Source organism: Onychostruthus taczanowskii, unplaced genomic scaffold, assembly GCF_017590055.1.
Source record: "Onychostruthus taczanowskii isolate IOZ18803 unplaced genomic scaffold, ASM1759005v1 scaffold65, whole genome shotgun sequence".
NCBI lineage: Eukaryota > Metazoa > Chordata > Aves > Passeriformes > Passeridae > Onychostruthus > Onychostruthus taczanowskii.
In genome coordinates this window covers 937,453-955,228 of record NW_024504233.1, presented here as the reverse complement: position 1 = coordinate 955,228, position 17,776 = coordinate 937,453, and the positions used below count along the sequence as shown (strand labels likewise).

General features: G+C 36.8%; 1 protein-coding gene across 1 annotated transcript in view; it reads right to left on the bottom strand.

The window, feature by feature from the left end:
- NTNG1 (netrin G1) overlaps nucleotides 1-17,776 on the bottom strand; it is a 140,432-nt gene that overhangs the window by 24,777 nt on the left and 97,879 nt on the right. The window contains exons 5-7 of the mRNA XM_041420701.1: nucleotides 12,310-12,375; nucleotides 10,347-10,406; nucleotides 5,112-5,279 (exon numbers count right to left, since the gene is read on the bottom strand). Coding sequence (XP_041276635.1) covers nucleotides 5,112-5,279; nucleotides 10,347-10,406; nucleotides 12,310-12,375 — 294 coding nt within the window. The remainder of the gene's footprint in view (nucleotides 1-5,111; nucleotides 5,280-10,346; nucleotides 10,407-12,309; nucleotides 12,376-17,776) is intronic.

The following is a 17,776-nucleotide window of genomic DNA, read 5'->3' as shown; positions in this document are numbered from 1 at the left end:
TATTTTTGACAATTTAATGAACATTAGAAAAGCTTTGTATAGTATGGATATATCAATGTGCCATCAGGGTGAAATGTTTTGCTTTATTAAAATAGGCTTATCTGTATTACTCAATATTTTCAGAAGTGCTAGATGTCTTTACAGGGCTATATAAATGCACTTTACCTATTTCCAAGATAGTCTTCCTTTATAGGTTTGAGCAGTATAATAATTTAAGTGAATATTTGCCATTAAATTGATGAGATTGATTTATCAGTGACATTAATAAACCTTTTGCGTATTCTGCAATGAAAAGCTTGAGGTGAGCACTAATGTAATGCAAAACCTTTAAGAACGGGATTTCTGCAGCCATTTTAATTTCTCTCACCTCCCAGCGTGCAGATGGAAAATGCAGTGAGGCTCATTCCCCGCTGTATATTTTTCACATGTGTTCAGCTAATTAAAGAATAAGTAGGGTAACACATTTCCTCCCACAACACTTACTGTGTTGTTCATTCACAGCCCTTTTCTTTAATGTGATTACAATATCTGTGTTCAGATTTCAGCCAGCTGAACAAAGGCAAGGAGCTCAGAGAGCTCATTTTCGGCATTCCTGTTCTTTACCTTGGTTATTTAGATTTTGGTTTCAAATTAAGGGTTATCTCATTTTTATGTAGACCCATGTAGACCCAGAGTAACTTCACTGTTAACTGAGACCACAGACTCCTTTTGGAAGCATCTGATCTCTGCTTCTTCCTGATTTGGGGCAACCTGCTGGGAGACTGGATTTATGTTTGTGAATCAGTGCTGCCTTGATGATTATATCTGGCAATTGTTCCCTAGCATTAGGTTAAACCTCAGTGGTACCATAAATGAAAAAATGGAGTTGAACTGGGAAGTTACCTATGCATGTATCTCCAATGAAAAAAACTAACAGGAAAAAAAATTACCAGAAAGACATTTGTCATCTGTTGTTTCACTGTTTATTAACTATAAATTACAGATGGCACTTTGAACATTTGGGTTGCTGAAGAAGAATAGTTACCTTTGGCAAAAGGCTTCCACAATAATAATAGAGTCAATTAGCTGGCAACGTTCATTAATGAAGTGTAAAACTGACATGCCAAAAATACTATGCAAGGCTGAGTATTACAGCAAAGTGAGTGCCTTTTGAAAAGCTGGGAATTCTGATGTTAATCAGATGTATCAAATGCTTATGTAAACAGGCATAGACTTGAGACACATTCTGAATGCAGGAAGTAAAATTTGCTTCACCAGTGTTTATAGAAAACCTTGAAAGACAAAAGCTTGGAATTACATTAAAAACAGAGGGCCCAATTCTTGTTAAAAACTGCTTTGTTAGATGTAATGAAGTTACAGTGATTTAAACAAGTATTTGTGAAAGAACTGTATAGCCTGTGATACTGGATGTTATATTTTCCAGAGAACAAGACCCTGAACCAGTGAAATCTTTCCTACTGAACTCTATCACATAAACATGTAGGCAGTTCCAGGCCCATATCATGCTATTGAAGGGAATGTAAACAGTAGAAACAAAGTTTTAAGCCAGGCCATTTTGCAAAATTAGTCAATCCAATCAGAACACCCAACAGACTAATTCTATCTTCCATCTTTCCCAATTGATTCCACAGTAATATAACCTACAGAACATTCAGGGTCACACAAATCACAGTTTGTGGAACACTTCCCAAGGCCTACCAAATACTTAAGACATTACAAATCTCAAAGGTCAAAATTTCAGTGTGCCTCAGGGAGGCAGCGAGTATCTCCAATGCCCTTACAACAACAGGGCGCTAAATATCACTAAACTAACATTCCCAGTTCACCCTAATAAGCAAACCACACACAGGTTCCAGGGTGGGGGAAAAAGCCCCTACAGATCTCAACCAAGAAAGAATTTTCATCCTAACCTTCATCTGGGAACTATTTGTAAGGATAGGAAGATAACAGAAATGGTCATCTGTTCACTGGGTGAACAGACTGAAGCATCAATGTGATGCTTCAAACAAAACACAATGAGTGTAACTAAGAAAGGAGGTGAGGAAATGGGCTGAGGCTTGCAGGCTTGCTGCTTATTAGTCTGGGCTGACAGTGGCTCTAGGACAATCCTCAGGGTTAACTTAACCACGTGTCATTAGGGCTTCTGGTGTTAGCTGAAGCTTAAACCTGACTGACTGCAAGGGTGGCTTTGTTAGAAGTGTGACAGCAGTCACCAGTTCAGTATTTATGCTGTGAGGCAAAGGCCATGTTTTATTACTCTGGGTCTACCTGGCGGTTTCCATGCTATCCTTGCTTGTCAGTGTGTGCATTCACTGAAAGTCACTTGGGCTTTATCAAGAAATAAAAAACTCTTCAAGCTGTTAAATTATTCTTCACACTGAATGAATAATTTTTAACTTCAGAATACTTTGATTTATTCTGAAACTGCAGTTGCACATATGAGGTGATTTTGCAGTTAATGTAGAATCCACAAATTTTTGGTATTTCATTTTAGGAAATAAAATCTATTTTGCTGCTAAAGAAATTAAGGGCATCAAGAATTAAGATTTAAGCCCACTGTATAATACATTGCATTTGGCTCACTGGAAAAAAAACCTTTTCAGTATTTGAATTCTTTATTCTTAAAAATTAAGCATTTTACATTTTCTCCATTGATTTAGCATCAGCTAAGATTCACAGATTTGTTATCCATGTACTTACCATATGTATTTCTGCAAACTGTGAAGCAGTTTTGATAAATCGGAGCCAAAGCCCTATTAGCTGCCATTAAACTAGCTTATCCAGACATTTGTTACCTTTCTACATATACGGCTGAAGAGGAAAGAATTAGCCTGAAAAAATGACTTTCATACGGGAATAAGACTTGCACATATCACTGCAGATCTGCTTATTAAAATGTTCATGCCAACATTTTACTTGTATTTAAACCACAGAACACTGCTTTTAAACTCAGAGAAAAGAGAAATGAGCGTTTCCAATAGAGCAAGACTGTGCTTGACCTAGAAGGGTGAATCCATCAACTCTCTCACAGGTGCAAATACTCCACATTTTGCCCAATTAAATCTTAGGAGCCCCAGATCAAGACAGCACTTTAAGAACAAACGTCTCTGTTTTCTGAGAAGTGCTTAGGTGTCTGTTCATTTTACTGACTTTACACAAGAAGTAGGAAAGATCTCTAAAGCCGGCAAATCAGTTAGGACACATACATTAGAAACATATATTTTGTATTGTAACTGTGATCTGGAAAACTGTCTCAGTCCAGCAAGAATGTTATTTATTTCAAATTAATTACCTAATGTGTAGAAAACCATGGTTTGATCCTATAGTTATTTCACATGGTGCAATTCTCAGGGGAGTGCAAGAGAATTCTGCTTGCATTAAGGTGGAAAGTCAGCAAATGTTTCACATTATCTTTTTTTTTTTCCTAAATAAAAGATTTTAAAAATTTATTTCGTCAGTAGCCTGGCAATTTTAAAGTGCACAGTTGTCGTCCCATGACATTTTAAATACATCACTTATAAATTAATTTTAAAATTACTTATTTTTGGCTTTTTGTTTACTAACTTCCTTGTCTTCTGTAGCTGCAGCTGCTGTCTTAGCATTTCAGTGTATATGGGAAAACAACATACTGAATGAGCTGATGAAAAATTCCAAACAGACCAATTTAGAGTCGTATTCATTAGGCCTATTTAGGCAGCTGAAATTACACAGCCCTGATGTCACACCAATGATGTCTGTCATCTACATCAAACAAATATGTGGGACAGTAGTTTTTTTCCAAGAACATTTGATTGTGTTAATCCTCAGCACAGTCATACAAAATCATGACTTGCCTACTAAAGTTCTTAGTAGCTCTGACTAATTACTGGCAAAGGAGATCATGCATTTCCTGAATGCATTGCCAAGCAAAGTTAAAAGAAGGACACATGAAATGCAGTGCATGGATGGATCTGTGTGTTTATCACAAGATAAATATGTAAATCTGACATGTTACAAACTCAAACAAATAATAGCAACCTAAATAGTTTCTGGCTTGAATCTCAGCAATGGATTATAAATGTATTAAAATATAATTTATTCACCTGTAGTATGTTTTGATTTTACAGTATCTGCTAACTACTCTTTGTTTCCTGGAAGATGGAAAGAAAAAAAAAAATCACAATGAAAATCCAGAACAGGTCCTAATGGTGCTTATGTCTATAAGAAACAGGATATTAAATTCTCCACCTCTGTTTGTTATTAGAACAGTGTCTTTAGTGGCTATCTGTTAATTGCTGGCCATTGTGCAAAGCTTCCTTTGTTGACTATGTTCAGGCTTCACCTAACTTTGTTGTATACTGTCTGTTGTGGTGACATGAGAACAATGCATATTCTTCTAGGGTGCTAAGATGTTACATTTTTTCCTAACATGCTTTTCTTATTATGTTCTAACATTTTCTCTAATTCTGCAGTTTGAATATTTATAGCAGATGCTTGTTCTAAAGCACTGTTTTCACCTAGGAATCCCTTTCTAAATTGACACTGTGTCACACTGATTTGACAAATTCTGTTCCTAACCTCATGGGCATCATTTCAGTCCCTCCTCTAAGTAGAGGGGAGGTAACACTGCATTTACAACGCTGTGTCTGGGAGCAGAATTTAGTGGAATATGTGGAATTTAGTGACAAACCAGATTAACAGAGGTCCCTCCTCATGTTCTCTTGATGCAGCTGGCAACTTTTGTAGGTATCCAGGCAAATATTCAAGAATCTCTACTAGTAATTGCAAAAGTCATATTGGGACCAGGTATTTAAGACTCAACTCCTTAATTTTCATGTGTGACTCCAGTGTGGCTCCCTCCTGTGTAAGGAGAGCACATCCAGTGTCTCAGGGGTTTCTGGGGAAAGTCTAACCAGGACCCATAGCCAGAGAGGTTCATCATCATTTACGGATTCAAAATGCCTCCTTGGGGCTACCAGGGCAATAGAAATGAGGTGAGAAGTCTACACAGATGTTCTGATCCATTGAAAAAGCTCATTCTGGCTTCAGTGCAAGTAAGCAGCAGTGGTCCCTAGCAGCTGCCAGGAGCTGAAAAGGCACAGAAGAAAAGGCGCAGTTATCCCGGGACTGACCTATGCACACATTTTCATCGTCCAGCTCTGCAGAAGCATTTCTGAAGTAGCCCAGCCTGCATAACTCGCAGTGCTGACCTCTAGTGTTGTGCTTACAGCTCACGCAAATGACCGTATTGAGCAGCTCGATGTAACTGCACCGGTTGGAGTGCCCGAAGCATTCACAGTCTTTCAAGGAAGAACAGAAATGTATACAGAGTGTATACAGCAGCAGAGTAATAGCACATTACATGCTTAGTTAAAATGGACCATGAGCAGAAGTATGAATGAATGGCACATACATGTTAATCAATGTAATGGACAGCAGCAGATGTTTATCTGCAATGGAAGTGGAGCTGGTTTCAGGCAGGTTAGCGTGACCCGACAACCATGGCATGATGTCGGAGGTTGGCTGTTGTTGGCAGACCTGATGGAACTGAAGCATTTGCAGTTGTAAACCTTTCAGGATTACTGGAGGTTCAGTTTCCGCTGAGAGAAACGCACATATTTTTGCACATTTGAGATGAGTATAAATCAAGACCTGGGAAAAACCTCCTCGTATTAACAATGCTAAATTCAGTGGACAAAATTGTCAAACTTAATTATGATTAAATTCACAGCTATAAGTAAAATAATTTTTTTTTCTTCCTGACAGAAATGGAGAGTATTCAAAAATGCTATTGAACTTGGGGTGCTATAACTAGTAGGCACCTTGAGAACCAGAGTGTTTTATTTCATGGCCAAACAAATCTCTAGTTTGACAATTTTGGCCAACACCTCCTAAAATGATTAACAGCGAAGAAAAGGAAGGAAGACAGTTATTGGAGAACCACATCAACTGTACTTTTGAGGTAAACATTAACCAGTTTTTGTATTCTGAGATGAAAACCAGTTGGTCTAGAAAAGAATATGAAAATTCTGAAATGTGTACTGACTAGAAAGCATGCTTATTGCAGCCATCTGAAATGAAGTTGGCATGACAGCCACTTTAAAAAAACCCTTCATTAAATATAGAATGTTAGTGCCTTTTAGTCTTTAATCACGAGCAATACTTGGCTTTATGCAGAACAAAGAAAAAATCAGAAATTATCCATAACATTATAGGAGACACAGCTCTACTTTGAGTAGAATACTTGTGTAAGCCTGATCACTCAACTCTTGGGATTATGAGCCCAGAATGAATGCAGGGAAGGTTACCAGGATGATCAGAGAAGTTGAGTCTAATTAAAAAGTGAAGACTAGGCAAATTTGTCTAATTAAAAAGTGAAGACTAGGAAAATTTGTCTAGCAAACTGATGATAGAAGGCATCACCTTCTTGTACAAATACAGCAAGGAGCTAAGCCTCCTGCCATCCTAATGGACAATACTGCCACAGTAACAAATGCTGTTAACTGGCTACTGGGAAATTTCAGCTGGAAATTAGAAGATGATATCTAGGCTTTAGGGCAGTGAGGTTGTTGGACACTTTCCACTTGTCACAAAACACACTGATGCTTTACAGATACTTTACAGTAGAATACAACTGGTAGAATAAATTACAGTACGTTTCCTGCAATAATGGAGCACTGGATGCAGTGACTTGGAAGGGCTTTGAGGTCTTGAAATTATCTTGTAATTAGATAAAGCTGTAGCAGAGGGTGTTTCCATGTATGACAGAGGCCAAGTCCCCTGTGCTGCCTTTCCTCTGGTATGCTCCTGATCATGCTGGGCCACCTGATCATCCCCCTGACTGGTGGAGTAGGGCATCACATACAGTATTTGAGCCTGTCTCTATTTTTGTAAAGAAACAACAGTCGCAGTACGTGTTTCTGTGTATGCTCTGCACTCCCAATACATGGATATTTCTTTGGCTTTTGTCTGATGTACTGGACCGTAAATAGATTCCACCGTAAATGGATTAATTTTTTTTTAGACACTTAGCACAACATATGTTTCAATCTTGAGAGCTGCCTTTCTGCTGCCAGAAAACATTAATCCATTTTACATATACGCATTTAGTTAACATATATTTCTTGTTCTCGTCAATGTTATTCTGCTAAACCAGTGTTTTGTGGTTCTGATGCTAATCTGATAATTTTGATGCCAGTAACTGCTGGAGTACAGGAGAACATTTGGTGTATCAGTCTCAGTATGTTACCACTTGACACAATTGAGTAGGGAGGAAAAAAATGTTAGTTTGTTGTCTTTTGCAGCTGGTCAGTCTGATTCAGCATCTCAGCCAGCCACCCTGCAGCATTTTTCTCCAAGTATATCCATCTTGCTCAAGTGAAAACTGCCTGTGTGGAACAGATGAGATCTGTAAGTGGAAAATGCCACTAGCAAACAGGAGTAATGGAAAATTGGTGTGATTATGTTTGTGTTTGATTTTTAAAGTAAGAAAGACTGACTAGAGATAAGCAATCTGAACTTTGTGAATCCAAGATTCAGAAGCAAGGCTGTCAGTCTTTCTGTCTGACAAAGGACCTGTCTTCTGCTACCAACAGAGAATTTCTTTTGGTGAGATGATACTATAGTGTTATGTTGGTCAGACTTGTTGCTAAACATTTTCACTCCAGGTGAATTTAGAGGAAATAATTTGCCTATATACTATAAAGAAAAGCTGACTATGCTACAATATCTTTTGTATTTAAGGCAGCAGAAAGAAACTGATAATAGTTCATGAATGAATGACTGTACTATTTCCATTCTGAAACTGCAATACAACCTTCAATTATATTACTATTACACATAATTAGCCATAACAGCACAAAAACAAAAGCTGCACATTAAGCAATTCACTCTGTAACACAGGGCCTGCTCCAAGTTATGATTTGGAGTGAAGAAACCTTTAATAATTATGAAGCACTTGGATGTATGCACATGCTCTGAAACATATGCAGGAGGACTGCTCAAGTTCAGAGGTGAGTCATTAATATTTAAGGTGAACAAAGAGACCAATCTTTAAACTTGATTGCATTTCTATGGGTATTGCTCTTTTGTAACAACTGTGCTGTGTGAAACAAAGTCTTTGTCTCAAAGTTAACTAATGCTAAGATACAGGAGTGCTCTAGTAGTCTTCATCACACAAGTAAATTCTACATGGTGTAGAAAAAAAACACAGTTAAGTCGAAAGCAGTCCAACATCTGATCAAGCGTTAGCAATGGCAAAAGGAAAAACAAAAAAGAAATGGAAAGTAACAATTAAATCACTTCTGTGACAATGTTTGCTTCTCCCCTGCCTCCCCACAGCGTTGTTTGTTAGTGCAGTAATTTTTTGCTGTTGGCCTGGTCAGTGAATCATATTTACATCCCTCTGTGCTTACAAAAATAAGGTATGTAAAAAGTCCTCCTCTGATGGAAACGGAATTACTTTTTCTACTGGCTGCATGAGGTGCTGCCCTAAGCCACTCAGACACAGCACACAGAATTGCATTCAGCACCGTGCCAGCTGGGAAGCTGTCAGTGCTGTATGGCCCTTCCAGCATATCATGTGGTTCACCTTAACCAGAAAGTATTCTGCTTGTAGACCTGTCAGAAGCACAGCTTAGGGTCTTTAGGCACACAGCTCTGGCTAGCAGCCTAAAGCACTGTCACGCACTGGCAAAGTCATGCAAACACTGAAGGAGATGGAGGAAAAGTCTCAGAATCAGGCTGCACATGGTTTACCAACCATTGTGAAATGACATGAGCTTCTTACAGTGATAGAAAATGTTGCTTTCAGTTCTGAGTACCACATGTCAGAAAAGACACAGATAAGTTGAGTAACAAAAAGGAGTGAATGGTTCAGAAGCCAAAAATCTCAGAGAAGAGGTAATGACAGCTAGATGGGCTTAATGTGAAGGAAAAAGGGATTGCCATGTTAGATGTGATCATTGTTTTTGGCTGATTCAGGAACTGTCAAATTCCTTGCAAACTCACAGAAGCATTGACTCTCTGAGCCTCCCTGACTATTTTCCAGTGCAATGATTTTATTGAAACAATCTTGATTCTGTTGCAGAAAGCATGATAAAATTACCCACTGAAGCAGGCTCACGAAGCTGATAATCTAATTGTTTTGTTTCTATAAATTGAACAGTTTCCCCCCATTCTAATGCTATGCACTTAACATCTTTGAGATAACATACTGTTACTGTAGGGATGAAGTTCAGCTGAAGCTTCAGCTACAACCATTAAAACATGAAATGTCATCACATGAAACAATGATAAACACACATGGAAGGGTAGCATCATTTCTAAACTAAAACAGGTTGCATGAGACAGCTATTAGTGTCACTTTTTGATTAAAAGCACAAAGCAGATTTCAAGAAAAGTGCATTCACAAATCATTAAATTATTTTTTCTTTTTCATTTTCCAGTCACTCCGTGCTCCTCCTCCATACATTAAGGCAAACAAAGGAGATTCCATTGTAACCTTAGAAATTACCTGCTTCATAATAAACAGTATGGCTCATTACCATGATCTCATCAAATGGGTCAAACTAAGTTCAGACATTCCTTAATAATAACCCTTTTCCTTGTTCACATGTATTTCATGAATAATGAGATATTCACAATAGCTGCAGAAAGACAAAACATCTTCATACATACTCTTTACAGATAAATTGATGAGGAAAAACAATGAAAAGATCTCAGGGTTCAGACTGTGAATGACAGATATGCAAATGAAACAGGTTGCCTGTAAGTCAGAAAGAATATTGGCATCCTTTATTATATCCATAAAATTCCATTATTTTTATAGAACACTAGAACATCCATTCAAAATGTAATGCCTGCACTCTGAATTTGCACACTTAGAATAAAATGAAGACATAAGGCACACTTACAATGCATTAAAAGACACAACAATGCATTACATTCCATGGCATTTACAGATACTTCTTGAGGACATGGACAATTGATGTTTTATGGATTGTTTGCCCTCAACTAATCTGCTTATGTTTCCTCTTTTACAATTTATGCATATCACTGAGGAAAACAGGACTCTGGTAAACATCTGCTTTCTAGGCAAGGATCTGAATAGTCATATTCATACATTTAACTCCTTTAAAAATAAATGCCATGTCGCTTTATTTGCCACCAACAACTGTCTAAGAAGCATATTTATTTTTCTTTGTATGGCTTATGTTTATGTGACTTAATGCTTCTGTTGTATTCCATGAAGATGCCTCACCAGTAAACTAATGAGTACACTCCACAGATATTCCAGATTCATACAGTGCAATGTTTTCACAACACAGAGCACTATGGGATCACTGTATGAATCCTAGAATTCCTACCTCTCTTGTGGTTTGCAACTTGAACAGAAGAAACAGTTGACATAGCTAATTTGGGAGCAACTGGATAGGTAATAAAATGAACAGCAAATTAGAAAAAGTATCATATAGGAACAAATCAAAATATTAAGATAAACATCTTTATTCTCTGACTTTTGAATTTAACAATGGGGTTTTTTTTGTAAGGAAGGGTGAAGTTACAGAAAATGAGTTATACACTATCAATTACAAATTATTTGAGCTGTAACATCCGAGATCAAGACAGGGAATGTAATTCACATCTATGCACTGTGGCAGTTTTGTGTTAGAGACTATTTGTTTCTCACAGTCTGTGACAAATGACTATATGGTAACCAGAGTGGTCTGAAAAGGATTTTATTGAATTTGAATGCATATTTTTTCTGGCCAATTAGCATAAACCTAAACCCCACAATAAAATATTTAGATATAGGCAGATTTCTGTAATCATTCTTTTCATACACTATCCTTAAATGAAATATTTAATCTACACTATATGTTAAAGACAGTAACAATATGCTGCAAACACACAAAAGCTAAATAGAAATGCTTTGAAGTTTTTGTGTTTTGTGCTCCCTACCAAAACATCGAAACTAAATTTACTTAAACTCTTATTTTTGGGGAAGAAACACTGAATAATTCTGTGCTGTTCAAAACATATTTTTTAATGAAGTTAGATCTTAGATCACACACAGTATAATTAAGCAATGAAATCCATTAGAAATGCTAGGTATAATTTAACTGAGAACATTTTAATTTAAAATTCTTCTGAATAACGTAGGCTAATCCTTACAGAGAGCAGAGGAAAAGAGGTAAGTCTGGGTGGGGTTTTTTGTTTGTTTAAAAAAGACATGCAAAAACTTGGGAAATACAGTGGGAGCTAAATGAAATTGGAATGCTAGGTGTTACTTTATCAGGGATGGTTTGTTTGAAATATATGGTGAATAGTCCAAACTAAAGTACATTTCTAATCCTTACATAGAGAATAGATCAATTTTATCTGTTTTGTTGGGCACATAGAAACTTGTACATATAACATGGTAGATTTCACATGCACATGGCGTATGTTTGATTTGGTGATTGTGATCCAGACTTAATTACAGCCCTTCCCATGTAATTCCCAACAGATTCTCAATACATCTCATTTGGTTTAGTGGCCACTGTCTAGATTGCCTTTTCATTAATTTTATCCTCCACCTCTGCGTGTAACAGCACAGAAAGGACACCCTTTGAACATGAAAGCAAGCCACAGGCCAGATTTCTGCAGGGACTTTTGGGGGAGGAAAGGGCAGTAAATAAGAACAGAAGGAAATTATTTTTATAATGAGCAATCACTTTGAAATGTGAAGTATAGCTGAATACTTCTTCAACTAACAAAGAAGCTTAGTTTTATTAGTCATCTTAAAAAGTAATTTTGTTTCTTTCAGTGCTAATCGTCATATCACAGTATGTGAGTAATTTTTTGTGTAGCACTCAAATTGTAGAAAACCATGGGTCTTTCCTGCAGAGAACTTGCTTGTATTGTGGATGGCATGAAAGCTGAGAATGCTTCTCAGCTCACTTGGGAAAACAAATTGGAAACAAGACATTAAAAATCCTTTTGAGGTTGACAGTGACAACCTTTGTTCACTTAAAAATCTCAAAACTTACTCAAAATACAGACTGTGCTACCTAAACAAGTCCAAAATTGTCCTGGGCTCTCTGTGTATCATAAATTTTAGTCTGTATGTCTACTATTCCCATATTTGCAGTAATGTGCACAGTCTGAGTGTTGGAAGACTCCCTTTTCAGGTAAGGTTTGCTTTATAGTTATTTTCTCACAGGATAGCATTACTTAGCACCAGAGAAAAATGAGTTGGAGTATCATTGTTACTACTTTTTGCCACGTGGGACTTGATGAGAGCAATTTCAGTACCTTTAGACCACTAGGAATTTTACAGCATCCTACCTTGGTTTGGTTTAGAAACCTCAAGGGAAGAAATATTCGGCCATATCCTATCAAACTTTGGAGGATCTGCATGCATCAGGAAAAATCAGGTTTTGTTATTTACATCTGTGTTATTGTTCTAAACAGGCAAGCATATGGACAAAGACAGAGATTACACACAGCTGTAACTGGACTGGTCTAAGTTGCACTAGAAAAGAACATGACTCCACAGTGAACAAGAAAACAAGCAATTGATGATTCCCAAAACACCAAACGGACATAAAATACTGTGCATAACAATTTCTCTTCTGTGGCTTAAAATGTAATTTTTCATGACGAGAAGATATCCTAGGCCAATATATATAGTTCTAACACCAGGAACAAAACAGGAACATATTGTGTTAAATCTGCTCTGCAGAGATAAAACGACAGTATCAGACAAATATGGACTTCTTACCAAAGACACATATCTTACTGTAACATCCTGTTTCAGGGCCTTTTGAGTGAATTGCAGATCTGTTATTAGAAGAAATATATTTACCAGTAGAGTGGGCCTCTTCTTTGGCTCTCACACTTTTGTGTGTTTCATCTATTTCCTATCATCTGATATATCTGCTGATATATTTTACAGCTTGATTTATTTTTTGTCATAACGTTAAATATCTAAATTTCTTATAAGTTCTACAAAATGTGTTACTTGCCTGAAGCATTTTGTGTGAGCAATAGAATTAGCTGTGTCTCTTTAGATCTTCATCTCCTTTGATTAATATGTTCTGGAGCTGGGGAAGTGAGGAATGACAACCCTTAGCAGAATGGTGCTGGGTCTTGGAGCTGAAAGTGAATGGGATGGGGTTTTGGGAAGGAAAGAAAATTTTTTCCTCTCTTGCCATCTGCCTAGCTTTGCACATGAGACTTGGACCATGTTTTTATAATCTTCTGAGTACTGCAATGGTTGTATCTTGTCTGAACCAAACAGAATTCTTCTTAAGGGTCACATCAGCCTTTGTCCCTAAAGTTCTCCCACACAGAGAATAATGAAAGGAAAGGATGGGGACCTGCACTCTGCCATTTGCTGTTAGGCAGTCTTCTGCAACTGAATGGGTCAAGTTGTAATTTAATCACATAATTACATCAGATTCTTCATTTTTGTGCTTTTTCCTTATCAATCGAGAAAACAGAAGAAAGAAAAATGGAACCAGTTTGGAAGATTTTCAAAGACTCTACATATTGACTGCCATTAATCTGCCTCTACAGGTCAGATCCACCAATTCCCACACATAGGAAGTGCAAGTGCCCAGTCAGAGTGGATGACAAGAACTATCTCCAAGCTGTACCTAGTGAGGTGCTGTGGTAACCCTCGCCCCCTCCACTGACAGACTGCTGCCAAGCACCTGAGAGACCACCTTCCTCCTCCTCAGGCACTCACTGACAAATTACTTGCACAGTTTATTCCCTGTCAAATTTTGGTAGGTTTAGGAACACTTAGACTTGACCTAAAGATTTTAGAGTGACTGGACATTACGCCTAACATAAAAATAGGAGTTAAAAAAGGAAAAGCAATCATTATGGACTATGTTGTGCTGCTGTCCTCTGAGCCTTTTTTTCTTTTAGCCATTGTGCAGCATCACAGTGTTGCAGAAAACTGGTCATATTTCAGACTGGAGCTTCCAATATCCTGCTTGTGTTGTTGAGTACAGTGTGGCACACCTGCTATAAAAATTCCCATGTATAGTGGTCTTCAACTGAAAAGGCCTAGGTATTACCAGAAGTAAAATTAATAGTGTCAAATAACTTTGTAATGCTTAGGACTAACCCTCTGGAATGTGTAATTTCATAAACGATAGCTCCTATGTAGTAAATCAGATACTTTATATAATCAAACAGATATAACCAATTATATTTAATTAATAATTTATCCTGATTATGATTTCTCTGACTAATATAATATCCAAGTAAAATCATACCTTGTAAGGCAGAAAAAAAGTCATATACAATTTCTTAGAAATTCTATAAATGTTTTAGATCTCTGCTTGTTTTAGCAAAGTTACTTAAAATGGAGGTTGTGACTTACTGCAAAATAATTAAAAATTCCATGACCCTTTAAATTAGATAACAGTGAACTGAGTTTTTTAATGGGCACCCAAAACAATAAAGAGCATATTTACAGTGCCTGGAGATTACCATTTAAGTATTATTACTAGTGATTATTACTGGTTATTACTGATAATTATAACCATATTAGGAAGGACTTCTGGAGGTGATTTATTTCCACAGTTTGCTTATGGCAGGGTCAATTTTAAAAGTTAGATGAGGTTGTTGAAGGTCATATCCAGCTGAAACCAGCTGCTGCTTGGTAATGTGGTTAATGCTCCTTAGACTTAATGATTCTGTTATGTGCTTTTTTTGTCTTTGGTAAAGAGGATATCTTTTACTCATATCCTTTATTCATGGTCTGTATTTCCATCAAGATTACAGGTTTCTTGTTAAACATCTTTCTTTGTGTCTTTGAATGTTTTTTTTTAATGGCAATGACTTGAAATGCTTTATCTGAAAAGGTAGGTGAGATATCCAAGTCCAAAGATGTTGGATGTCATTCCCACATGTACACTGGAGCAGATGAGTCATCCCTTGAACCGACACTGGGAAGATTCATTTAGCAGCTAGTTATTCTTTCACAGCAACCTGTGAAAATATTTCTAGTCCTTGGTGATTACCACCAAGGGCTTTATTTATAGAGAAGTTGACTAGATAAACCAAGCTTTTCCAGAACAGTTCCATGCATGGAAACTGCATCTTGTAATTACAGTCATTATTTACCAGAATAATAAATGAATCTTGGGGTAGGTGTTCTATAAGATGAGCTATTTCAATCTACTGTAAAATATTTCATGACAGTTCGTCTGAGCAAGCAAGGCTAAGAAATGTGAAAGAGTTTCTGAATGTAAGTTTGAGTATTATTATTTAAAAGTGAAACTATTGTAGACATCTTTAAGAGTGGAGGTATGCAATCTGTGTGACTGAGGAAAAATCAAATATAACATTTTAAATTTGCATTGGACATTTCTGCATTTTTAGTTACTATTGTTCCAAAGCCAATCATATGTAGAAAGTTAGTATTGGAAAAAAATTTTGCTTTCATGAAGTAAGGAAAAACTTACTGCATTATACTTATTAGATGTATGATAATTTCCTTTTTCTCCTCCCAATATTCTTTTATTTTCTCCCTGACATACAGTATCAGAATTACTTCCAATATTAAATGAAGAAAATCTGTCTCAAATATTCACTGGAAGTGCAGTCTGCACCATGGGCTGTATCATGGCTTCAAATGGGGGAAATAAAGGAAGTGAATGGGTAGTTTCAGCCTAATTCCAACTCGACAGCTGCACATGAAAAAAACCTGTCACGATCTTGGCAGAAATTAATGGGCATTTTGTTGGTTTCTCACTCCAACCAAGTAGTGAGCTGGCAGTAAAATGAAAGTGTATTCCCAGTGAGAGGGGCTGTCCCTGCTCAGGGATGAGGGCAGGGGTGAGGGAGCGCAGGAATTCTCCGCTGCAGCTGACAGTGCCTGATCACCCCCTCAAGTGATCCTGCTGGCCCAGCCCACAGACACTGCAGCTGCTGGAAATTACTACCCATAAATCTCTAAGTCTTAAATAATGCTTACTAGTGGCAGACAGGGAGCACTTGTGTTGGCAACTATCATTATTAATTTAATTTTTAATAACAATAGGGAACCCCTGTGAGATATGCTGATTAAGATGTTTTCTAACTTTCTTTCTATTAAAAAAAAAAATAATTAAATGTGTATCAGTGTAAATGTAATGATTCAGTAGAACTTCATGTCTCTAGCCACAGAAAGCTGGCCTTGCTGCTACCTATTTTAAACCATGAGTAGGCAGCAGTAAATAGCTGTTCTCAATTAGAGATGCCTGCTGAGGACAGTGGACTTATGACAGTTGTTTTAGGTGCTAATATTGAACAAAAAAAAAAATAGGATTTTAAAGAAATAATGCTCACCGAAATCAGTGGCAGATTTAGTAGCTGCTGGAGTAATCAAGTGTGTTTATATCAAATTGTATTCCACCACTACTTGCAATCATCATATCATTGTTACAGCATTTCTATCTCCTTTGGTCTTTTGGAAGCTATGATAATCTACCTCACATAAAATTTGCCTTTTAGCACTTTCATTAAACTGCAAAATCTAAATCACTGAAAGAGAGAAATGCTGATTTTTTAAATCACCCTTTATTTTATTAAGTTAAAAAAATACTTGGCCGATATTAGGCAATCTTTCTTGGAGCAACGTAGGAAGTTTCATACCTGTTCCTTTGAAGAAAGGAGAATTCTGCATAAATGTGAAGATGTGGTTGTTTTATGGTAGCTCCTCAGCCATAACAGCTTTTATAACTGTTGGAAGAATTTAAATGTAATTAGTCCTTTATGTGTCCACTTGTAGAGTAAAAAAGAAAGTGATCTTTTCAGAGGTTTAAAAAAATAATCCAAGGATCCATCTCTGGAAACCTTCAGATATCAGAAAAAAGATACCACTGATTTGAACAAATTTTTGGCTGATTCTCAAAATAGTGAGGGCTGAGGGAATTCTTCAATTTTAAGTATTTCCATTTAAATGTTTGTAGAAGTGCACAATGAATTCAAGTATTATTGGAATGAAACATTTAGGTACCTTCTCATGAAAAAACAAATTACTTTGTTGATAGTTTGCAGGGGTTGTGTTGTTATTTTTCATTTGGACTGGTTCTGCTTTTTCCTATAAAAATGTTAAAATTGTCTGATCACCCAGAATTACTATACAGTAATTCCCAGCTGATGAACAGTAAATCAAGATTTGCTTTTTAAAATCACTATGCTGATTTGGAAATCTCATTCTTTTCTTTAGTTTGTGAAATAAATTGATTACATGTCTTAAGGAACAGAAAGAAAAAGATGAGAGGGTAACATAGAAATGCATTTTTTTTCTGGCGATTTCTCCCCAAGTTGTATAGATCATTAGATTTTAAAATATCATTTTGGGTCGTGTCTACTCTCTATAAACTTTCTTGAGTAACTGAGCCCAACTTGCATATTGCAAGTGCCATGTGTTTTGCATGTGTACCATGGTACATATTGGAATGTTGACATATTTTCTAGAGTATTCTATCACTGCATTATTTATTAATGTTAAAAGGAAGATAACTATGAACTGAGTAGTTCTCTATATATTGCAGCAAATCAAAAAAGCATTGAAAACACTATGTGATTGATAGACTGATTTAAACTAACTCAAGATGATGGTGGAAAACTGGAAAGAAGAGTGAGAAACAACTCTAAACTGTCAGTGGCTGTGTCTGAGACTGCTGAGCACAGCTCTTCTTATCTGTTAAAATTGGTGGATCTGGCAAAACCAAAACTGAAACGAAGGCTCCCCCAAATCCCATCCCAAGGACCTGGCAGGTGCTCCCTGGGGCAGCACTGGTGGTTT